Source organism: Dipodomys spectabilis, unplaced genomic scaffold (assembly GCF_019054845.1).
Source record: "Dipodomys spectabilis isolate Male_0828 unplaced genomic scaffold, ASM1905484v1 ptg000062l, whole genome shotgun sequence".
Classification (NCBI taxonomy): domain Eukaryota; kingdom Metazoa; phylum Chordata; class Mammalia; order Rodentia; family Heteromyidae; genus Dipodomys; species Dipodomys spectabilis.
This window is the reverse complement of record NW_024870739.1, coordinates 2,026,066-2,047,785: the sequence shown is the minus strand read 5'-3', so window position 1 is coordinate 2,047,785 and position 21,720 is coordinate 2,026,066. Positions and strand designations below refer to the sequence as shown.

Genomic DNA, 21,720 nt, shown 5'->3' with positions numbered 1-21,720 from the left:
CTCTACCACTGAGCCGCCTTCCCAGCCCCAAGGGCCTGGGCTTTTTATTGCACAAGCCTAGTGCTGTAGGACTTGAGCACAGCTCCACTTCTAGTTTTTAGGTAGTTAATTGGAGATAAGAATCTCATGGACTTTCCTGCCTAGGCTGGGTTTGAACTGCAATCCTCATGTTTCAGCCTCCTGAGTAGCTAGGATTACAGGCCTGAGCTACCAGTACCTGGCCTTGATTCTTTAGCATAGTGCAATATGAGGTTATTATCTTAGTGTTTTTAGCCCAGATGCAGTTTGAGGGATAATTCCCAGGGATAAAGTCGGGTTTTACATTTGAGCTCTTAAACACAAAGCTAGAGGTAGTGAAAGTCAGCACAACCAACTTGGAAGATATTTGTGGCAATGTTTCTTATTACTGCATACATGAACCTAATAATTTTCATTCTAGTTAAATACCCAAAAAATGCATACATATGTTCAGCTTTAGAATTATGTAAGAGAGGGGAAGGGAAATAACAAAATGCTGAAACAAAGGTACTGGTTGACCCATTGCAACAAGATGTATAAAACTATGTTGAAAATGAACTTTACAACTTGGCAGGGGGCGGGGGGGGGGGAGGGGGAGGAGGGAGAGGAGATGGGGAGGTGGGGAGGAAAGGGAAGTTAGGGGAAAAACAAAGGAGGGTTAACAATGCTCAATAGGAAATGCATTCTTACTCATGTAACTGTAACCCCCTCTGTACAATATCTTTACAATAAAAAACACATATTAAAAATTAAAAAAAAATTTCTGTGCCTGTATTGGGGCTTGGACTCAGGGCCTGAGTGCTATCCCTTAGCTTTTTCATTTAAGGCTGTTGTTCTACCACTTGAGCTACAGCTCTACTTCCAGCTTTTGCTGGTTAATTGGAGGTAAGAGTCCCACGAACTTTCCTACCCAGGCTGGCTTTGAACCATGATTCTCAGATTTCAGCCTCCTGAGTAACTCAGGCTATTCTTTACCTTTTACATTCTATTAATTCTTTTCCTTTTACATTATATCATCTATCAGCTCACAGAGGCAAGTCAGCATTTCCCTTGGATTTGTTCAGTGTTCATGATGGGCTGTGACTGGTTTGTTCTAGGAATCAGCATTATACCTGCATTCATGGGCTATTCAGTGGATATATTCATATAGAGCTTTAAACTCAAAGAAACATGGGGTAACTAGAGAAAAATTGAAATATAGAGTAGAAAAGCATCAACCATTGTCCCAGCATCTAGAGATAAATACTGACAACATTTAGCTGCATTACCATCTAGTATAAGGCCCAAGCTGCTATTATTTCCACTGAAACCTAGAATATGCATTGCTTTCCCAGAGATAAAGAAGGCAGTGCCTGCTGGGATGGGCCCCTGGGTCTGACTGATGAACAAAGCCAGGGCTTTGAGGTCTTGCTGTGAAGTGAGTCTCTCCCGCTCCTATTAGCTTTCAGTTACTGTAACAAAATACCTGGAACAACTAACTTAAAAGGAGGGAAGGTTTATTTGGGCTCTCAGTTGCAGAGCTTGCTTGGTCCTCTTTATTGCTTTGGGCCTGTGTTGCCACAGTACATGGTGGCAAGGGCATGTGGCCAAGGAGCCCGGTTTCTCATGTTGGCCAAGAAGAAGAAATAAGCAGACAAACGGGAGCTAGAGTCTTAATATCCTCTTCCCTCTCCCCATTATCTCACTTCCTTCTTCTAGGCCCTGCCTCCTAAGGCTTTCGCCACCTCCAAGTAGTGCTGTGAACCGGTGAAGCCTCAACACATGGGCTTCTGGGGACAATCATCATCTAAATCATAACAGCCTCCAATTCGCATTCAGCCAACCCAGGCCACTTTCATCTTTGTAAATGAGGCTCCTAAGGAGCATAGCACATTTCCCTGTTTTAATAAGTTCTGACACCCTCTGAAGATGGCCTGATCCTTTTCCTTCTCGGTGCTGCAGTCACGTGTGTGTAGCTGCAATTGGGAATCAGTCTCCTCTTATGGCAGGGGCCAGCCAGAAGTCTGTTTAGTCACCTCTGCAGCTGCTTACAGTCCAGGGCAGGACTCTGCAGTATGGCGTGGAGAGGTCGTGTGTTCTCAGGAAGTTTTTTATTCTGCCCCTGTGTCCTTGCTCCTCACAGATACCCAAAGCCTCTGGGGTTCCCTCATGTTTCCCAGCCAGTGACCCTGCACCCCGACCAAGAGATGGGGTTCACAAAGGACATTCTAGGAGAGCTGTCAGAGCTTCTAGCAGCCACTGTTCCTTTCCTAAGAGCCCTTACAGCATTTGCTTATCATCAGCTCCCATGTTTGCCTATGAATCTGCATTGAGCTCCCTGGTTGGAATCGAGTGCTTTGGAAATCCTGGTGATATTTGCTATCGTGCACATTTTTGTGGTTCCTCTTCTAGTAACTCTTTACAGTGGTGTCTGCAACTCCCTTCAGTGTCCCTGGGCCTGTGCCACTGAGCATGAAGGGCTAGCACTCATGCAGGGAATCCACAATCAGGCTCAGCATCCAGGGAACACAGGCAGCCCGTCCAGGTAGTAGTGGCCAGAGGAACTGGTCTCTTACTCTAGATTCTCCTTGGGGCTGTCTCCTGTACTTACGAGCCCTTTTCCCAAGGGAGGAGGAGCTCATCTAAGAGTCTGGGCTGGGGTTGGGGCCTCCTGATGGCTGTACAAGGAGGCTTTGGCTTTTCCAAGTATTGTCCAGGCAAGTCCACCCAATCCCACTGAAAGATGAGGGAGCAGAACCTCTAGGTGTATGGAAGTTTTGTTTGGGTTTTGCCTGTGTGTGTGCATCACAGGTCAGAGGTCAGACACCTTCATAAACACTGCTCAGGCCCCTTTGCCTGCTCTCAAGCTGACACCTAACCCCTCCCACCCCCCAATGACTAATGGCAGCCATGGTGACAGAGGTGGGGAAGTGGAAAAGGAAAGGGAGGGAGGCTGGTAGGATGGAGGATGCAATTGGGTGGTCAGTGTTTGCCAGGGGTGCTTCAGCATCCATTCCTGGTGGATCCCACAATTGAGGGAGTAGCGGCAGCGGGGCTCTCCAGCCAAGCTGGGCTGATGCTTTGCTTGGGGTATGAGTGCGTGGGTGTTGACCTTGGCTTTTGTCTCAGGAGCAGTGTGGTGCATGGGTAATTAGAAGGGCTGATCACGATTTGTGCCTTTCCAAGGCTATGATTAAGCAAAAATAGCCTGTATTCTCCAACAGGCAGGAGGGGTGGCAGTGAGGTTTGTTGGGCCACCATCCCGGAGCTGGGGCTGGCAGGGTGCTAGCAGCAGGCACCAAGGTTGCTGGCCTGCCACAAAACATTGTCACAGAAACAGCTGTGGCTGCACCCACTCCCAAATTTGGGCAGCAGGGACCCAGTCTCAATAGGGCCATGAAAATCAAATGGAGTAGGTAGTAGGAAGAAACAGGGGGGCTAATGACCAACTGGTATGTGGGGGAGGTAGAGGGGTGTCCCTTGCATGTAGCTCCTACCCCTAGAACTCCCTGCCAGCACTTCTCTCCAGAGGCTTTGGAGGCAGAACCACAAACCAGGTAGATCTAGAATTCCCAAAAGTTTTCAGACACCAGCTCTCCTTAGAACTGACAAGAAGTGAAGCTGCCAGTGTGTGTGGGCTTTCCTGAACCCCGTTTCTCCTGAGCCTGAGTAGAACACAGATATGTCACAGTTATGTGTGCCCTGGGGGTTTTGCCTCCAAAATCGTTTTACAAGTAAATGCCTGGTCCCGAAAGCTGCTAAGTTTTACTTTCAAAGGGGCCCCAGCCCCTCAGCAAGCCAGGTCCATCCCAGCCTAGCAAGATCTAAGCATGCCTTCCAGAGGCAGCGTCACCTGAGCAGGGCCTTGCAGGACACGTGGGAGATGTGTACTCTACAAAGGAAGGCAAGGCCTAGAACTCAGCATAAGTGTGAGAGGGCGGACAGAGCTCTGTCTCTCCAAGGAGTCTAACCCAGTAGCATCCGTCATTGTGGGAGGAAGACCAAAGCCTTATAGGTAAGATGCAGGCAGCACAGCCTCAAGACTGCCTCTCTACTCTCCTTAGAGACTGAGGCTGGGCCTTCTGTGGGGTAACTCTGCTCCTGGTTTGGTATTAGGACTTGAATTTAGGACTTGAGCCCTGTCTCTTAAGCTTTTTTTCTTTTTTTAAAGTCAAGGCTAGCTACTCCTACCACTTGACTCACAGCTCCGTTTCTGGCATTTTTTGCTGGTTAATTGGAGATAGGAGTCTCGTGAACTTTCCAGCCCAGGCTGGCTTTGAACTGCAATCCTCAGATCTCAGCTTCCTGAGTAGCTGAGTTTCAGTGTGAGCCACTGGTACCTGGCTCTGTTAGTCAGCTTTTCATGGGGCCAGAGTCTCCATCTGGCAGGCAAGGTCTCCTCACTCCCTCACCTGGAGTGTAGCATTTCTGGCTTTTATGTGTGGCAGGAATCAAAGCTCTGTCCTCAAACTGCACAGGAAGTGTGGAATTGTAGCCCTTCCCTTTTGCCAGGAAGAAATGAGTGACACTGAGCCCTGTTCATGTCTGGCTTGTGGATCTTCTTCTGTCTTGATAATCACCGAGGCCCAGATATGGAGCACTTGTCCACCAGTTCCTTGCCCTGAGTATTGCATGGGTTCAGAGAAGTCGACTGCAGGTGGATGGAGGATGCTGGGACTGGGCCTGTGTCATCTGGGAAGGTGTGTGATCCAGCCCCCACCTGGCGGAGGGCACAATGCCCGGGAGACAGCAGGACCCTGGTCTCCCCTGCAGTTATTTATAGCCGCACGATGGTAATTTGTGGCAATCACAGCATTTAATCCTGTAATCAAACTGCAAGCAGGCACCCAGCCTAGCGGGGTCTGCCAGCCTGCCAGGACCTAGGCAGGGACTTGGCCCAGGGCAGGCGGGTGTGGAGGATTCAACATTCTCATCTTGTCAGCCGTGGTCCCAGCTCTGCTCTACCTCACGCACCCAGGATAATAGGAATCACAATAGCAGCTGCACACACCGCACTCTCTGTATCCTCTGCCCTGCTGGAGATCCCTTCCTGCACATGAACTCGTTTGTGCTCACTACCTGCCACGGAGCCAGATGCACACTAAGCTGCATGGCTATGAAGCTCAGCTGCTCCCTGTTGGCCACTTCCCTGGATGGGAGATGCTTTCCTTCCTGACAAACTGTTCAAGTAGTAGAATGAGGCCTTTGGGCAGCAGAGCCTGACTCGTGTCTTCCAGATGCCTCTATCCATTTGTGTTCCTGAGGCTTTTCTTGAAGATTAAGAGGGCATGAACTGCAGAAGGACAGGTCTGCACCTGGGTTATCATAGGCCTCTGTTAGGTGATAGACCTTCTGCCTCTGGCAGAAGAACTCAGATCTAAGGATCTCAGTTCAAAGCCAGCCTTGGTAGGAAAGTCTCTGAGACACTTATCTCCAATTAACCACCAAAGATATGGAAATAGAGGTCTCAAGTGGTAAAGTGCTAGACTTGAATGAAAAAAAACTAAAGGACAGCTCATAGGTCCTTGTACCAGCACCAGTACCAACCCCAAAATAAATAAATAAACAAATAGAATAAAAACATTCATACTCAGGACAATTATGGGGACCTGCTGAGATGATCCATGTCAAGCCAATACTGCCTGGCACTTAATAAATGTTCAATAAAATGGGCCGGGCCATTCCAATTATACTTTAGAAACTGGCAGGAAGCTATGGCACAGGGAGGAATATTAGAAAGTGCCAGGCGGATTCTGAAAGAAAAAGAAGAAGAAAAACCAAACACCAAAATAATCCCCCAAACCAGCCACCCTCTTCATCAGTTAGGAAACGATTTCCTGTCTGTGTGGGTAATAGTTGAGAGCTCATAAAGCTGTTGCCCTCAGACCTCAGGCGAAGGTAGTGTCTGCCAGGACAGAATAGTTCAGAAATGCACTTTCCAGCTGAGAATAGCTCCTCTGAGTGGGACTTCTGCAGAAACCACCCAGGGGCAGGGCTAGAGGGGCTGAGGAGGCAGGTATTGCTTCAGACCCAGTGGCTAGATATAGGAAGGACCTCTGCCTGCCTGGTGGGTGGAGTGGGAGGAAGGACTTCTTGGGGTAGCAGGCGTTATTTGGGTGGAGATTGGCTACTGGATTCGAATTCAGAGCCTTGTGCTTCCTTCCATTTCTTGCTCAGCAATGGTACTTTGCAATGTGAGCCACATCTCCAGCCCAGCCTTTTGCTGGTTAATTAGAGATGGAGTCCTGCAGATGTTATTGCTGGGGCTGGCTTCAAATTGCACCTTTCAGATTTCAGCCTCCTTGGTAGCTAGGATTACAGGAGGGAGCCACGGGTGCTCAGCTGGTGGTTGATTTTTAGTCCTTTCCATCCTAATCTGATGTGATCACCCTTTGAATATGAATGTTAGACCCCAGATTTGGCACATTTTCCTGGAAAAGGTGAGATAATAAATATTTTAGGCTTTGGGTGCTGTAACTATGTTTCAACTGATGAAATCTGCACTGTGGCATGATATATCATGAAGGAGCTTGGCTGTGTTCCAACAAAACTCTATTAAAAACAAAAACACAAACAAGAGGTGGGCCATATTCCATCCTTGATGGTAGAGCTCTCTGTTAGAGAACTAGAAACTGTGAATGGGGCTGGATGTTCCTTAGGAGGTGTGAGGAGAATGTTTCTGAATGACAGGCTTCACCCCGAACTCATGAGTGATGCTGACAGTGATCCCAAAGGCTAACCCCACCTCTCAGAGAAACGCCTTACCTCGGACCATGATCCCATAGGTCAAGGCCTATTGAGTAGCTTCAGCCAGATGATGACGATAATGACGATGACAGTGTCAACAACCATGATGATGATGATGATTTTTGGCACTAAGGATGCCACCCAGGGCCTTGCACATAGGAAGCAAGCACTGAGCTACACTCCCAGACCTAATATTTTTTGTTGTTATTGTTGATTGTAGGGCTTTAACTCAGGGCCTGGGCACTGTTCCCTGAGCTCTTTTTGTTCAAAGCCAGTGCTCTACCACTTTGAGCCACAGCACTACTTCTGGTTTTTGAAGAGTTTTTGGAAGCAAGAGTCTCACAGACTTTCCTGCCTGGGCTGGATCTGAATGATGAGCTTTAGATCTCAGCCTCCTGAGTAGCTAGGATTCCAGGCATGAGCCATGGCGCCCAGCCTCAGCCCTCTTCTTTTGATAAGCTTATTTATCCAGCTGTGTTATCTGTGGGTTCTCCATAGAAACAGTCCCAATGTAGTACATGGAAAGTTACAAGCCTAGATGTCTCAGGAGAGATGCGCTCACACAGTTAGACAAGCAGAGAGTTCCTGGTATCTTTCTGCTCAGGAAAGTAAGTACTATAGTCTTGGTCTGGTGTCAGAGGCCTGAACCAAGAGTGCTGATATTAGAGAGCTGGAGGCCAACCTTGGACATCCAAGTCAATCAAGAGAGTAGATCCACTTTTGATTCTCTTCAGGTAGATTGGACCATATCCACCTACTTGTGTGTGGCGGGCCTTCTTATATGGTCTCCAGGTTCACGGAGTCCCCACCATCACAAAAGGAATTGTGTTACCAGCCATCTGGGCAACCCTTAGCCCAATCAAGTTGCTGTAACACAGACCATCACACCTGTTCTTCCATTGATCTCAGAGAGAGAGAGAGAGAGAGAGAGAGCACATAGTTTGGCCCAAATTACTGTGACTGGCAGTGGCTATCATCAGACGGTGGCACTGTTGCTGTCCCTGGAGAAGGAAGGAGGATGGACCTTCTAGGATGACCCATGATGGCCCTTCCTTAACAAGACAATGTGTTTCACATTATGGGGGCATCATCGGCTGGAAAGGGAGAGACGCTGCCCACATAATTGTAATTCCAACTCTCTGACAAGCCAGGGCCTTGCTTGTGTTGCTGGTGGGCTGTGGAGGGAGCTGAGCTTGCCTTATGCTTCATTGCAGGAGAGCTGTACCGGGTTTCCCTGAGAAGACAGAGATTCCCAGCTCAGGGGAGCATTGAGATCCACGAGGATGGTGAGGTGCGCTGGGTTGCGAGGTATCTGTACCCAGGAATGTAGGAAGAGCCCTGGGATGGTGGAGTCTCCATTGGACTTGCTATGTGGGCTTTGGTCTCCTGTGTGGATAGAAAAGGTTTCTCTAGACTCCTCTTTTCTGTTGCTCAATGGAGTATCTTTCCTTCGTGGCCGACGGTCTTCCCTCTGAATGTCCTAGGGGTCTGTAGAGCTCCTCTGCTGGGGCTTTGGGCTGCAGTCTCTTGTGTGTGTCCCACCCACACTGCCCCCTATCTCTGCCTTGATGCCCCCCTCAGGAAGGCTGCTCGCAGCGCTCCTGCAAGACACACGTCCTGTTACTGGTGCTGCATGGGGGCAACATGCTGGACACAGGTTCGGGAGACCCATCCTGCAAGGCAGCCGACATCCACACCTTCAGTTCCATCCTGGACAAGGTCATGCGTGCCCACTTCCCTGCTGCCCTGGGCCATATCCTCATCAAGTTTGTCGCCTGCCCTGCCATCTGCTCCGAGGCTTTCACGCTCGTCTCCAAGTGAGTACGGCTCAGTTTGTCCACTCTGCCTGGGATTGGCGTGGAACCTTCTCTTGTGGGCCAGATGATAGCTCCACCTGCTTCCGGTGGTCAGTGGGCCTGATCCCGTTGCCCCAGAAAAAGAAACAAGACCTTCAGAGGTCCATCAGTTTCTCCGAGGGGTTACTCAAAATGTGGAGCTGGGAGTCAAACACACAGCCTTCCTCTTAAGCTACAGAACTGCAGCTAAGGGGCAGATGCTGAGAGCAGAGAGAGCCTGGGCACTGTGGGCCTGCTGAGAGGTCCAGGGTGACCTGGAGGAGGTGACTTTGGAGAGGGAACAGGGTGACATGTGTGGCCTCTTAGGCCAGCCAGAACTGGAATCTGGCTGTGCAGCAATGGTTTAGTCTCTCCCAGCCTCCACTCATGCATCTGTAACTGGGGATAATGGTGGTGCTGCCTCCCTTGAGTGGTGAGGTCTCTGGATGTACAGATGGGCATCATTGAGTCCAGTACCCTCCACCTCCCGGGGCCAGGGAGGCTCCTCTGAGAAGCTGGAATGATGGAGATGGCATGGACAGGTTCAGGCTGAGCACGAACAACTCCCTCACTCAAAGTGCAGACACCCCCTCCCTATGTGCTGTGGGCCCCCATACCCATGAGGTCAGGGAAGACCCCTCAGCACTTGGGGCCTGCCCATTGCTCTGCTCCCAGAGGGCTTTGGCAGCTCCAGTTGTCACTGAGGAACTGGCTAAAGGTCCACACCTGGAGCTGAGTGGACACATACTTGTTTCTCCCAGTCAGTCATCCTCACTAAAGGTCTGTGTGCCTGCAGAACCCACATCCCTGAAGGCATCTGACAAGTCACTGGTGCTAGAAGCTGAGACCTTGTTGCAGCTGGGGTGGCTAGGGAGCTGCTGGAATCTCAGCTGGGCTCCTCAGCCTTCTCACACAGCCCGGCTGGGTTCTCAAGCCAAAGCCCCACTCTGGGGTGAGGGAGGGCTGCAAGCAAGTCCCAGAAGCAAAGTTGGGGTCGCTGTGGGGGTGCTCAGTGTCCCTGAAGAACAGAGCCTCCAGGCAGGATGGCTGAGCACCCTGTCTAGGCTCTGCACAGTGCCTTCTAGCAGGTCAGGAGATCAGATCACATGATCACACCCGCCCCTCCATTCCTGTGCCCACTGGATGGAGAACAGAGACTTCCCCATGCTCTGAGGATGCCGTGGGCAGATGCCAGTCAGAGATGGAAGGAGAGAAGCAGAGGAGACCTGTGGTTTCTCAACCTGTCTACCATCCTGGAATCTGCTTCTCTGACAGTGGTTTGCTGCTTCTCCCTCTTCCACAGGACTTGGCAGCCACAGCGCTGGCATGTCTCAGGTCCAGAGTTAATGGTGCTGGCTCATGATCAATCTCACGAACCATGCCCCCCTTCTCCCTCACCCCTGCCCCAGGGCATCTGACCTCCAGAGCCTGGCCACCAGAGCTGGGCGCCCCTATGCACAGGAAAGCTGAGAACAGGGGCTCTTTGAGGGGACAGCACGAGAGAGCCTACCTCCCCACCAGGCATTCCTTGCCAGGGCCATTAATCTCCCCATAATCGCTGCTGGGAGGGAGCTCTTTCTCAGCTAATTAAAATCTCTCCGGCTGCAATCGAGGCCCGTTTCCTCTAATTTGTGTTCTGTGGAGATGAGGAATGGCTGACAGGCCTGCCTTGTACACTCAGCCACTGGCTGAAGGTGCCTGGGCCCTGCCACCTGCCCTAGATTTCTGTTGGATCTCTAGCAGGATCCGCACAAGGCTCTCCATTGGCCAGAACTTGGGCTAGGAAGGGAAAGGACGTGTCTGGCAGGGAGTTCCCAGCCTCCTTCTGTGTCCCTCCTGAACCACTAGTAGTGTATCCAGGAGACAGAAACAAGCAGGGTGGGCCAGGGAGGCAGCTGGGAAGAGAAGTTCAGACCCCACCTCCCCAGGAAGTCTGCCACCTTGCTATGGCCCACCTTTATCCCCGCTGCCTCCTTCCTCAGTGCAGAAGTAGGCAAGGAAACACTGTTGTGCCAACCATGGGGCGGCACAGAGTGGGCACATGGGTCAGCCTGGGCTCAAGTCCCCACTTCTGTGTCTTTGACCTCTTCTACCCCATTGCCCATGCTTTGTCTCAGTCCAGGGCCTTGCTAGGATGTGCTTTCTTCTGCCTGGCCCTCAGCCCCATCCCTGCTCTCTGCTAGCTCCTGGGCAAGCTCACCTTGAGTTCCTTATCTACAGCCTGAATCCCTTCAGCCACGATGCAGCCTGTCTGAGCACCAGCCAGGACCATGTGCCCCTGGCTGCCCTGCCCCTGCTGGCCATCTCCTCCCCGCAGTACCAGCATGCAGTTGCCACCGTCATAGAGCGAGCCAACCAGGTGTACGGCGAGTTCCTCAAGTCCTCCGATGGGATAGGCTTCAGTGGGCAGGTAGGGGACCAGTCACTGTCTCCTGGGAGGATGAGAGAACACATGTGAGACTCGGGAAGGCTTTTAAGACCTGGGGTTGGCTCATGCTGAGTTCTAGCCAAGTCTGACCCCTGAGCACAGCCTGATCCTTGTCCCCAGGTTGAACCTCAGTAAAACCTGACCCCAGCTGGGCTCTCGGCACCTCTTTAGGAAATGTTCTTTTCTTTTTTCTTTCTTTCTTCTGTCTTGTTGGTCATGGGGCTTGAACTCAGGGCCTGGGTGCTGTCCTTGAGCTTGTTTTGCTTAAGGCTAGTGCTCTACCGCTTTGAGCCACAGCTCCACTTCCAGTTCTTTTGAGTTTACTTGGAGATAAGAATCTCACCAGGACTTTCCTGCCCAGGCTGGCTTCAAATCTTGATCCTGAGTAGCTAGGATTACAGGTGTGAGCACCCCGAACCCCCACCCTGCACCTGGCTTTCAGGGAATGTTCTGTCTCCTCCTCTGCCCTGGTGGGGGGTGGGGGTGGAGAGCTGGCAGAGTGTGGGTCATCTGCAGCTTGACTGAGCCTCTTGCAGGTGTGTCTCATCGGTGACTGCATGGGCGGCCTCTTGGCCTTTGATGCCATCTGCTATAGCTCGGGTCCCTCTGGGGACAGCCCTGGCAGCAGCAGCCGGAAGGGAAGCATCAGCAGCTCCCAGGTTTGGAAGGGGACAGGCCTGGGGTGGGGTGAGGTCCTTAGGAGCCTCCTTCTGTCCCAGCAGGGGCCTCCCCCCGGGGAGAGGTGATGTTGATCTTCATGATGGCACCATGACACCCATGGTACAAAGGCGTGTGTCATCATGACAAGGGATCATTAGCACGGGTAGGGAAACTGAGGCCCAGAGGATGCTGCTTTGGGTATATCCCCATAGATAGCTGTCCAGTGTCCCAGCTGGACGGCCCATACCTGTAATCAGAGAGGACAGTGTGGGCCTAAAATCTACCTATGAGCCACTGTAGGAGGAAGGGGTTCATCTGGGCCTAGGACAAGGAGGCAAGGTCTTAGAGGTACCTGTGACAACCATGCTTCCTGTCCTCTGCTAAACCCCAAGGACACTCCAGTTGCATTGGAAGAAGATTGTAGTCTGGCCAGCAGCAAGAGACTCAGCAAAAGCAACATCGATGTCTCCAGCGGGGTGGAGGAGGAGGAGGAGCCCAAGAGGCCGTTGCCTCGGAAACAGAGTGACTCCTCCACCTTTGACTGCGAGGCCATCGCCCAGCACCACGCCTTCCTTTCAAGGTAACTCCTCCCTTGCCTCTGTCCCCTTTCCAATCCAGGCATCTAAGGTGGAGAGGACCTTCCCTCTCAGACATCAGAGAAGCCTGTGACCAGTCATGTCCCAGGCCCTTCCACGGGGGCTGGTGACAAGCATCACAATGCTGGGACCAAGGCCACTTGCCATTGGCCTGGCTTCCTGTCTCTGCTGGGAGCCAACTCATTTCATCTCTCTGAGCCTCAGCTTTGTCTTTTGAGAAGAAGGTAACACTGCCTGGCCACTTCCCGGCTTAGACTGCAGAATCACAGGTGGGACATGTTGTGTGGGCTGCCCTGGTTTTTTTTTTTTTTTTTTTTTAAAAAAAACCAGTTTTCAAAGCAAGGAAACAGCACCCAGGACCTGCGGTCAAGCCCCAGTATGGGCACACACACAAAAAAAAGGAATGGAGAGAGAGGAAGGGTGAGCAAATTCAGTCCCAATATTCAATGTACGTATGTGAAAGTGGAGCTAGGTAAATTGAGGGGCTGGGTAGGACTGGGAGAAATAAATAAATAAAAGGGATGACACTGATCAAGATGCATGGTACTCATAAACTGACATATTGAATGGAAACCCCTTTGTACAATTACTTAAGGAAATAAATGAATAAATAATGAGTTAAGTAAAACAAAACAAAACAAAAAACCAGTTTTCAATCTCCAGTTACTAAAGTGCTTGGATTCAGCATTCTGGCCTTCTGTTCAGAGTATGGGACACAACATACTTTTGTTGTAGGCCAGGCAGGAGCTTTGTGAAGGGCCCTTTCACTCTCTAGAAGAGTCCATTAATCAACAGAGGTGAAGTAAGTGATCTGTACATTCACTGAAGATGGACATGAGTACCAAACACAGACCTAAATTAGCAGCAGTGTATTTTTTCTCTCTTTCTTTCTTCTTAGCTTCTTTCCACTCTCCCTCCTACCTTCTTACCCAAGCAACAAGTATCATAAAGTCATCACGACACTTGGAAATACATCTTCTTACCATCCAAAGGAGCCAGTGTTAACATTTTGGAATATTTCATTTCCAAATTTTTGACATACTTTGCATACAAGTTTATTTAAACCAACAAAGCCAAAGACATTTATATTGTAAACTCCCTTCCATGGAATTTAAATTCTGGGTAGAGATTGAACCCAGGGTCTTGCGCATGCATCACTTGAGCTAAGGCTCTAACCCTTACAATTCTATCTATCTATCTATCTATCTATCTATCTATCTATCTATCTATCTATCTATCTATCTATCTATCTATCTATCTATCTATCTATCTCTCTATCTGTCTGTCTGTCTGTCTGTCTGTCTGTCTGTCTGTCTGTCTGTCTGTCTGTCTGTCTATCTATCTATCTTCTGTCTGTCTGTCTGTCTATTTCTGGAGTTTGAACTCAGGGCCTTTCACTTGCTAGGTAGATGCTTTACCACTTGTACCACACCCTTTTCCATTTTTTCCTTAGTTATTTGTCAAATAGGGTCTTGTGCTTTTGTCTGGGAAGCTAAGCTTCCCGTGTAGCTGGGGTGACAGGTGGATGCCACCACACTGCTTTCTTGGTTGAATTGGAGGTCAGGTCTTGCTAACTTTTGTACCAAACATCACTCCCTGAGCATCTGAGCCACAGATCCACTTTTGGCTTTTTTGGTGCATATTAGAGATAAGAGTCTCCTAGACTTTCCTGTCCCTGCTGGCTTTGAACTGTGATCCTCAGATCTCAGCCTCTTGAATAGGCACAATCATGAGCCACCAGTGCCCTGGGCACGTCTCTTTTTGCTAGTAAATTGGAGATAAAAGTCTCATGGACTTTTCCACTTAGGCTAGTTTGGAATCATGACCTTGGCTTTGAACCTCAGGTCTTAGCTTTGTGAGTATCTAGAATTACAGGCACGAGGAACAAGTGCCAGCTTTTTATTTTGCCTTTGAGACAAGATCTTGCCTTTGAACTTGGGATTTCCTCTGATTCCCAGATAGCTGAGATCAAAGGCGTACTTCTCAGTCTGGCTATCATAAGTAGCACTGCATTAAGGCCTAAATATTAATACTCATAAAAAGGAGTACTGGAGTCTCTCTTTCTCTCCAATTTTACATTCTATGGTTTCAACCCATCATCACTTATGGTCTGAAAATATTAAATAGAGCCTTCTAAAAATAAATGGGACCTCTTTTCCATTATACACTGTTCTAGTAGCATGATGGTCTCATGCTATTCTCATGCTCTGTGTTGCCAAGGGGGCCAGGGTGTCCACCCTGTATATGCTACCTATCTGCTGGTTATTTATCAGCTTCCTTGGGTATAAACAGACTTCAAAACATCCCAGTGCTTGTGGTCAAGGAACCATTATTTTAATAACAACTGTGAGGCACAGGAGTTGGCAATTCAGATCTGTCAGAGGAGCTGAAAACTGTTCCCTTTCCGAGAAAAAGGTGAAATCCCAATAAGACGTTTTGAGAGTGGGGTTGTAGCTTCTCTGACAGATCATCCCCTTTAAGGAGCAGAGGCCTGCAAGGGAGAGTCATGAGGTGAGACTCTCACACTGCTGCTTCATCCTTGAAAACTCTTTTAGGAAAGCCCCAGATTCAGGGAGTGACAGAACGTCAGAAGCTTCCAATGGCTGGCCTGATGCAGCCGGCTTTTCCCTCTGGTGCAGGGACAGATGGTGGTTTCTTTGGCAATTAAGTAGTTGGCACGTGAAAGACTCAGGCTAGATGACAGCAGCATCGTTCCCACGGTGAGAAGCTCATGCTGCAAGAGGCAGAGGAGAGCAGAGGCGGGACCCTGCTCCACCCTGGTTCCATGGTTACTTGTACATTTTTTTCCCTTCTACAAGTACTGTTTTGGTTGCATATGGATTTGGCTCATTGCTTGACAGATAATTCAGTTTCTCTGCTGGGTTTTCCATTGTAAGCTGTACCTTGCATTTATTTGCTGGAAGGGCAGAGGGGTCCCCAGTGTGCCTGTTCCTCAGCACCCAGCCTGGGGTCTGAGGCTGAATAGAACCTGCATTAGGTACTTGAAATGGGATGGTTAGGGTTCTGTGTGTCTCCTGTTTCTCTCTTACTTGTTTATTTATTTATTTATGCCCATCCAGAGATTGAACTCAGGACGTGGGCATTGTCCCTGAACATTTCAAGGCTAGCACTCTACCACTTAAGCCACAGCTCCACTGACAGCTTTTTGAGGGTTAATCGAAGATAAGAGTCTCCTGGACTTTCCTCCTGGAGCTGGCTCTGAACTGTGATCCTCAGATTTCAGCTTTTGAGTAGCTAGGATTATAGGCATGAGCCACGGGTGACTGGCATGGCCAGTTTTTATTAGTAAAATGATTAGAGATCTCAGCCACATGAATTAGCCAAGTGTCTTATACAGTTGCTCAATATTTCGATGCGTCAATAGCAGACATAGGTCAATGCAATGGAGACCATAAGGCCCATCAGGTCTGAAACATTTACCATCTGCTCCTTTACAGAGAAGTTTGCTGACTTCTGCTAAAGATAAATGTTGGCTGGGCCTCGGTGGCTGGTGCTGAGCTTGTTTCCAGCTGGGATTTCTGGTGTCCAGCAAATGGACTCTTCTTCTGAGCCCTGTCTAGAGCCCCCGTGGAAGTGGGTGCCCACTCTTCAGGCTGTCCCGCAGCGTGTGCATGCTCACATTCTCCATCCTTCCCTAACCCGCCCTCCCCTGGCTCTTCTTCCCCGGCAGCATCCACTCCAGTGTGCTGAAGGATGAGGCAGAGCTCCCTGTGGCCGGGGCACCCCAGCTCCCTGAGGTCAGCCTGGGCCGCTTTGACTTCGAGGTGTCCGATTTCTTCCTCTTTGGCTCACCCCTAGGCCTGGTCCTGGCCATGAGGAGGACAGTGTTGCCCGGGCTGGATGGTGAGTGTGGCTCAGCAGCCAGGGACTGAGATGACTGTGTATCATTAGGCCACCCTGTCACAGTCTAAGCATTGGTGAGGCTGGAGGATGGAGGTGGGGTAGGAAGGGTAGATGGAGAGGACAGGAGACTTGGGAGAAGAAGATGTTGGGGTAGGGGAGGAAGAGGAGGAGGAGGAGGAGGAGGAGGAGGAGGAGGAGGAGGAGGAGGAGGAGGAGGAGGAGGAGGAAAGTGTCCCAAGATATATGCCTCTGGCTAGCACTCCACTGTGCAGGATCCTGCCTTCCCCCACAAGCACCCATTCCCAGTCCTCCAGAGTGTGCCTGTGTGGGAAAGAGGCCGTCTGTTCACTGAGGGCTTTGGCTGGGACCCTGAGGACGATACTGAAGCCCCTCAGCCACTGCTTTTTGTCAAAGCTTGCGGATGACCTGAAATGCAGCCCCTAGCCAGAGGAGGGGGCTGGCACGAGGAAAGGGGGCAGAACCCATGAGCCTCTCCTGTCCCAGAAGAGCCCAGGGGCTCTTTGCACACCACTTGTCCATAGGTCCAGGGGCAGGGAGGCCAGCCACCCATGGAGGCTGAAGCAGAACCTCAGTGGAGACACCTGCTGGCCTGTGTGGGAAGTGCTCTGTCTGTTCTGGAAATCTGCAGACCTGAGTGTTGTCTGGGAGTCACTGGGTGCCTGAGCCAGGGGCCGCTGAGAGGTCAGATGGCCACTGAGCAGAAGCTGGAGGAGTGTCAAGGAAACATGGAGGGCTGACCTCCTAGGAGAAGGAGGGACCCCTTCCACAAAGCCTGCAGTGGGGACCGCACCTGTCCACTGTGGTTGCTATGCGGGTGTCCATGATGGAAAGCTCTTGAGCAGAAGAGAAGGCTCCCAGACTAAACTCCAGGGAATCTTTTTGGGCCAAGGGGAGGGAGGGACTGAAGTGAGGCTTCCCTGTGTGTCTCCCCAATCACTCCAGGTTTGCAGGTGCGTCCTGCCTGTAGCCAGGTCTACAGCTTCTTCCACTGTGCAGACCCCTCGGCCTCCAGGCTTGAGCCGCTGCTGGAGCCCAAGTTCCACCTGGTGCCCCCCATCAGCGTGCCCCGCTACCAGAGGTTCCCGCTGGGTGATGGACAGTCCCTCCTTCTAAGTAGGTGCTTGGCTGTGTGTGATGAGCTGGGTGGGGGCTGGGGTCTTAACCAGGGCTTTTGTGTCTGGTCCAGCCTAGAGGGCTGTCAGCGTTAGCCACGCATATGGTTAATGGGGTTAACTGGGTCAGTGTGGGAGCAGTTCACATGGGAAGGGCTTCAACTTGTGCTAGTGGATAGACAGGACTGCTGGCTTTGCTATCTCTAGCGCGGCTACCTGCTTGGCACCTGGGGTGAGAGAGCCAGGCAGTGGGGCTTTGTGTCCACACTGGCATACAAGTGGAACTGTGAGGAACTCCCCAGGTCTCAGCAGGGTGGGTGCCCGAAGAGGAAGCCTGTGGCCAGGGCCTACTAAGAAGAGGCTACTCTATCTTCCAGGTGGTGCTCTCTTCCAGCCCAGCCACAAGCCTTTGTGACTTAGGGGAAGAGTTTCAAAGGAGAAAATGAGACTTCATGATGCCTATGTCCTCAGCTGGGCTTGGGGGTGGGGTGGAGAGTGGTGGGGTGCAGTCTATTAAGGGCTGATGTCAGAGCTCCCACTGCTTGAATAACTCACAACTTAAGAGGACATGAAACACAGCTGTGTATGTGAGGGGAGGGTGCAGATCGCTGGCTGAGCCAGCCTCCTGTCCTGCATGGCTGGCACCAAGTAGCTATCCCTGATGGAGACCCCCCTCTCCTCACCCTGACCTTGCACTTCCCCCTCCAGCTGATGCCCTGCACACCCACAGCCCCCTGTTCCTGGAGGGCAGCTCCCGGGGCAGCCCCCCGCTTCTGGATGCCCCTGCCTCACCCCCTCAAGCCCCGAAGTTCCAGCGCCCAGGACGAAGGCTGAGTGAAGGCAGCTCCCGCAGCGACAGCTCAGAGTCCTCCGATAGCCTGGCCCCCCTGGATGCCTCCCGCAGTGAGTGAGGTCCTTTTGGGGCCCTGCCTGTGTTCAAGGAAGACTAACCTTCTCTGGGAAGTAGGGAAGTGTGAGGGAAACCCTGGGCACCATTTGTTTTTGTGAACTGTGGGTCTGTAGGGTTTGTGGCTCCAGACGGAATGCATTCTTATGAAATCCCCAGTTTCACCTCAGACAGAATCTTCAGCTCTGACCCTAGCTAGACCCCTGAGCTTTGGTCCTGCTGAGATGAAGCTCTGATCTTGAAAAGAGCATTGACCTCTGACCCTGACCCGGGTTTGAATACTGACCTCTGACCCAGGACTGGGCCCTGGTCTCTAACAGGAGTCCTGAGCTGTCACTGACAGAGGGCCTGACCCTGTGTCCTGGGACCAGTTGGGAGCCATGTCTTAGAGGAGGGGTGTGCAGAGGGTGAGGAGGTCGGAGGAGAAGCTGCCCATCCCCAGATCATTCACAACAAGCTTGATGGCCCACCCACCCTGGATTTGTGCAGTGGGAGCCTCCTGCTGCCTTGTCCTCACCTCCCTCTCGGCCCCACAGTCACGGCCAAGTGGTGGGGCACCAAGCGGATTGACTATGCCCTGTTCTGCCCGGATGTCCTCACCGCCTTCCCCACCGTGGCCCTGCCCCACCTCTTCCATGCCAGCTACTGGGAGTCAGTGGATGTGGTTGCCTTCATCCTGAGACAGGTACGAGACCCCCCTGGCTGGGCCTGTCCAACAGGCACCCATAGAGGGCTCCATGTCCCCCTGCAGCTGTGCCCAGCCCTTGGCCTCTATCTGACAGCTCTGGGAGGCACTGGGGTGCTTACACCAGGGTCAGGTGTCAGAGAAGGGGCTTCTTGCACAACACTGGCTTTTGTGTGGCTAACACAATGGTGCTTTCTAGAAAATTAAATAGGATCTGCCTAGGAGGCCATGCTGATGTGGCAGTGTGAGCGACAGAGCTCTGTGTCTCTGCTCCCTTCTGTGTCTCAGCTTTAAAGCAGCAAGTGCATCAAGGGTAGCTGGACCTAGGGGCTCACACCTGTAATCCTAGCCACTCAGGAGTCTGAGAGCTGAGGATCTCAGTTCAAATCCATCCCAGGCAGGAAACTCTGTGAGATTCTTATCTCTCATTAATCATCAAAAAGCCAGAAGTGGAGCTGTAGTGGAGCACCAGCCTGAGCAAAGGAGCTAAGAGACAGCACCCAGGTCCTGAGTTCAAGTCTTAGTACTGGCACAAAAAAATAAAAATAAATAGAGGGTGCAGCAGGAAGGCTGGCATTGCAGAGCTGGGGAAGAGGGCTGGGAAGGGGGTAGGCAGCTCATGGCCAGCATGGACAGTCAAGGTTAGGTTCTAACTTAGCCTGAGTTTAGGGGGAAGCCATGGCAAGGCTGGCTGTGTGCAAGGGAGAACTGTCATTGGGTTGTGTTTTGAGAGAGAAACCCTAGGGCTGTGTTTCTAGGGGCAAGAGGGGCAGCAAAGTAGAGACCTCACTTAGAAAGGACTGTGCCCTGGGTGCTGTTGAGTGGTGAGATCTGTACTGCAAAGATGGGGGGCGGGGGGGTGGTGGGGAGACGCCTGCCCGACTTGCTCTCCCTTTGAGTACCTATAGGGGTGCTGTTGCCCAGGCTTCCCCCAGAGCAGAGGTGGTGGCTGGGCATCCTGCTGGGTTTCTGGCTGTGGAGGTGGGAATAGCTGGGGAGGTATGGGGAAGGATGAGGAATAGAGCAATCTGAGGCTTAGGGAAGACATCAGCTCTGGATGTATGCATTCTAAACTCCTACTCATCCTTTGATACTCTACAGAGGAGCCTCTTCTGGAGAGACAGCAGAAGGACTAGGGAGGGCAACTTCTTTTGCTAAAAAGAATGGCATGCCAAGTGCCAGGGATTCACACCTGTAATCCTAGCTCCTGAGGAGGCTGAGATCTGAAGATCACAGTTCAAAGCCAGCCTGGGCAGGAAAGTCTGTGAGACTCTTACCTCCAATTAACCATCAGGAAACCAGAAGTGGCGCTGTGGCTCAAGTGGTAGAGTGCTCGCCTTGAGCAAAAAAATGAAGCATAGGGGACAGAGCTCAGGCCCAGAGTTCAAGCTCCAGGACCAGCAAAACAAACAAACAATACACTGTGGCATGATCCAGCAGCAGAGAGAGTCTTGTCTGTGATGCAGGGTGTGTAGGGGAGTGGAGAGCATTGGGGAACAGTGGCTCTGAGGAGGGGGAGGGACAGGGCAGAAGAGGTGGGCCTTAGGATGGGTGCCAACTTGGGTAGCCACAGGGTTCAAGCATGGCAGAAAGAGGGGGCAGGAAGGCCTCCAGCCTCCTATGGGCTCAGGCCAGGAGGTAGGAAGCCCAGGGATGGTCTAGCTGGTCACAGCTGGTGGGTGGGGGAGAGTGGTTGGGGGGGGCTGACTCACCCCTGCTCCCTGTTGCCAGGTAATGCGTTACGAGAACGTGAGCATCAAGGAGAGCTGTGGCCTGGACCCTGCCGCCCTGAGCCCCACAAACCCCCGGGAAAAGTGGCTGCGCAAGCGGACCCAGGTCAAGCTAAGGGTATGTGTGTGCATGGTTGATACTGGTATGGCCTCAGGGAGGGGAGATGCCCCAGGGCTGGGACAACAGGAGGCAGATTTGCAGAGCTGAGGGCTCTCAGGGCTGGGGCACATGCACCCAAGGCCCTGGCCACAGTGCATAGAGCATGCATTGGTTCCCTGTGGCCCAGCCCCACAGGAGCCCTGAGCTGGGGGCTCTGATGATCGTGGAGAAATACTGGTTGGGGAGCAGTTGCTGCACACCAGGCTTCTAAAGATGTGGACTTGAGCCAGGATCCTGTGGTGGCCCACAGGACTCTCTAACTTACTGAATATGGCCTGGGGGAAGTGGAAAATTTTACATTTTCCTCCTCTAACAAGAGGAGGCCCTGATGAGAAAGAAAGATTGTCTGATACCTGGGGCCTTATTTGTCAGGGTTAGTTTTTTTAATAAGAAGCTCTATTAGGAAGCTTTGAGAAGAGTCCAGAGTTAATATGGTGTGGCCAGTACTGAGATGTGGGATGCCAAGGCCAGCCCGGGAGTGGTGGTGGTGGTGGTATGGGGGGCCCACACAAGCCTGGAGCTGCAGAATGATCTGAGGCAGAAGTGCGAGAGGATGGGGATGCTGATGTCACCTCAGGTACAAGGACATGCTCTCTGAGATTTGCTCCAGAGAAACCTGAGCTGGATGGGGCTGTGCTGGGATATGCTGGGAGTGGGCAAGAGGCAGGGGGTAAGGACTGTTCTGTGTATGCTAGACTCAGTCTGGATTGGAAGTGAGCTGAGTCTGGACTGGAGATAGGCTTTGTTAGGGCTGGGCTGGATTTGGGCTGGGGTTGGGCTGGGGCTGGGCTGGGGCTGAGGTTGTCTGAGACTGGGCTGGGCTGGGTCTGGGCTGGCCTGGGGCTGGGCTGGGGAGAAGGAAAACAGAATGGAAGTTAGTTCATTGTCATGAGGTTTACTATATGATTCTCTCTATGACTGTGCATTTTACATTTTCCACTAAAAGTGCCAGATGGCAAATGGCTGTTGTGTGTGAGC

At 51.5% G+C, this 21,720-nt stretch overlaps 1 protein-coding gene across 1 annotated transcript in view; it reads left to right on the top strand.

Moving 5' to 3' along the window:
* The window catches only part of Pitpnm3 (PITPNM family member 3), a 107,233-nt gene that overhangs the window by 72,889 nt on the left and 12,624 nt on the right, over positions 1-21,720 (top strand). The window contains exons 5-14 of the mRNA XM_042680606.1: positions 7,959-8,035; positions 8,326-8,561; positions 10,800-10,989; positions 11,544-11,666; positions 12,060-12,247; positions 15,955-16,127; positions 17,091-17,261; positions 17,969-18,163; positions 18,704-18,852; positions 20,584-20,700. Of these exons, the coding sequence (XP_042536540.1) occupies positions 7,959-8,035; positions 8,326-8,561; positions 10,800-10,989; positions 11,544-11,666; positions 12,060-12,247; positions 15,955-16,127; positions 17,091-17,261; positions 17,969-18,163; positions 18,704-18,852; positions 20,584-20,700 (1,619 nt within the window). The remainder of the gene's footprint in view (positions 1-7,958; positions 8,036-8,325; positions 8,562-10,799; positions 10,990-11,543; positions 11,667-12,059; positions 12,248-15,954; positions 16,128-17,090; positions 17,262-17,968; positions 18,164-18,703; positions 18,853-20,583; positions 20,701-21,720) is intronic.